The following is a 1,890-nucleotide window of genomic DNA, read 5'->3' as shown; positions in this document are numbered from 1 at the left end:
TTCACGCAATTTTTTGCGCAGCTCGTCAGTGAACAACAGCCCAATATTGCACAATCAGTTCAGCAATATGCTAACATCAAACTCTATTGAAATCAATTTCAAGTAGTGTAGTGCACAAGTTGCTTATAATTTATTTAAAATGTACTATTTACTTGCTAAAAATAGTTTATTTTCATTCAAAACCCAACACTGCATTGTTAGCTTAGCAACATGCTAACATCAAACTCTACTGAAGTCAACTGAAAGTTGTGTGGTGCTTATAATTTACTCAATAAAAATAGTTTAGTTTAGCTCAAAACAGATTATTTACCCAACATTGCATTAATAGCTTAGCAACATGCTATCATCAAACGCAACTGAAATCAAGTCATCTAGTGCATAGAGTTGCATATAACTTACTTAAAAGTTCCCATGAAGCTTAGGATGCTGCCTCAGAAGGCAGCTTTCTGTGTAGGGAGAAAGGAGCTCGCTAATTTGAGAACCTTCTGACTCATGCAAAAAAAAAGAAAAAAAAAGAAAAGGCCTACTCACCTTTTTAGATCCAAGCAGATGAGCAAAAATAGGTAACAGGCTCCCATCACTGACAGACAAACATACACTGTCTGGTTTCAGAATCTGCAAGCATACAGAAAACACACTCAATTTTGAGCCATTTCCAGTCAACAGAAAGCAGCGCTTCAAGCTCACATGTAAATCATTAGTTGGCTTACACTACGTAATGCGTTCACGTAACTCTCTGTCCTCTGTTCGTCGTTCAGTTCCCCGAAGCGAGGCCTCGTCCAGACCAGGTGGGCCTGACAGGTGCAGCATGGTCGAAACTTTGCCACTTTGACATCATTTTGTTCACTATAAAACAGAAAAAAAAACTGTATATATATAAAACAGTCTTCCTCAGAGACTGTGTATGTTCTGTCTCAGTTAAAGCTGAGAACTGGTTATCATGCCTAAACAAACACTGCTCAAAATCACCTTACCTCTGCGTAAGACTGTACCAGAGACTGTAGTCATCATGGGAGACGATTAAATGAAGCTCTTCTCCTTCGGACACATTCTCCTCTGCAGGAAGGAAGTAGACACTCTGCATCCAGTGATCCCTCCACTGCACATCACGATGAAAAATAATCAAATATGCCAAGTCAAAGATAGTTTAGTCATACAATGTCACTATTAGAGAGACCTCTAGCAAAGACATTCACCCCAAAATGTTTAGATTATTGTTTAATATTGTCATTGTATAAATCATTAGAATTAATAAAAATAGACCCTTTTTGTTTGTTTTTTTTGCATTCAAAAATTAAACTATTAAAAAACTAACGTCAAGAAAGAACAATAACATTCATTCTTTGTTTGCAAAAAAAAAAAAAAAAATTATATATATGTGACCCTGGACCACAAAACCAGTCATAAGGGTAAATTTTTCGAAATTGAGATTTATACATCATCTAAAAGCTGAATAGGTTGTTTGCACATGACGTCACTGATGACGTGCGAAATGCAGCTGGAGGGCAGGAAGTGATTTTTCTCCATAGGAATCACTAACAAAACTCAAAATGCCTGTGTTTTGCATTGTTTATGGATGCTCAAATCGACCAAACCGAGAAACCACAAGGAGCTTTTATCGTGTATGAAAATGTGTTGTTCATGAGTGGGGAAAAGTCAAGAAATTGACTGAAAAACGCAGGAAAAAGTGGCTTGTAAACCTGCGTCTGCGGTCGGGAGGAGCGGAGCCGGATAATGCTCGTGTGTGCAAATGATTAATATAAGATATAATAATATATGAAGATATTAATAAAGAAATATATAAATAGATACAGGGTGACACAGTCAGAATTCACTGAATGCTAAACGCCACACAGACACGATGTAAATAAGATATTATTTGCAGTTCTG

At 36.9% G+C, this 1,890-nt stretch overlaps 1 protein-coding gene across 2 annotated transcripts; it reads right to left on the bottom strand.

Annotated features, from left to right (window-relative positions):
* Window positions 1-224: 224 nt before the first annotated feature.
* LOC107681550 (protein arginine N-methyltransferase 7-like) lies at window positions 225-1,189 on the bottom strand. Of its 2 annotated transcripts, XM_016477863.1 has the most exons (4): window positions 975-1,189; window positions 711-846; window positions 532-615; window positions 225-446 (listed from the first exon to the last, which is right to left on the bottom strand). In XM_016477863.1, the coding sequence occupies exons 1-4, from the start codon at window positions 1,082-1,084 to the stop codon at window positions 432-434; spliced, it is 345 nt and encodes a 114-aa protein (XP_016333349.1). In that variant the 5' UTR covers window positions 1,085-1,189; the 3' UTR covers window positions 225-431. The 2 variants fall into 2 exon arrangements, with proteins under 2 accessions (XP_016333349.1, XP_016333348.1); XM_016477862.1 differs by having other exon boundaries at window positions 225-615.
* Window positions 1,190-1,890: the final 701 nt, after the last annotated feature.

This window comes from Sinocyclocheilus anshuiensis, unplaced genomic scaffold (genome assembly GCF_001515605.1).
Source record: "Sinocyclocheilus anshuiensis isolate Anshui unplaced genomic scaffold, SAMN03320099.WGS_v1.1 scaffold9589, whole genome shotgun sequence".
Taxonomy (NCBI): domain Eukaryota; kingdom Metazoa; phylum Chordata; class Actinopteri; order Cypriniformes; family Cyprinidae; genus Sinocyclocheilus; species Sinocyclocheilus anshuiensis.
The sequence above is the reverse complement of the archived record's forward strand: the minus strand, read 5'-3'. Positions and strand labels throughout refer to the sequence as shown.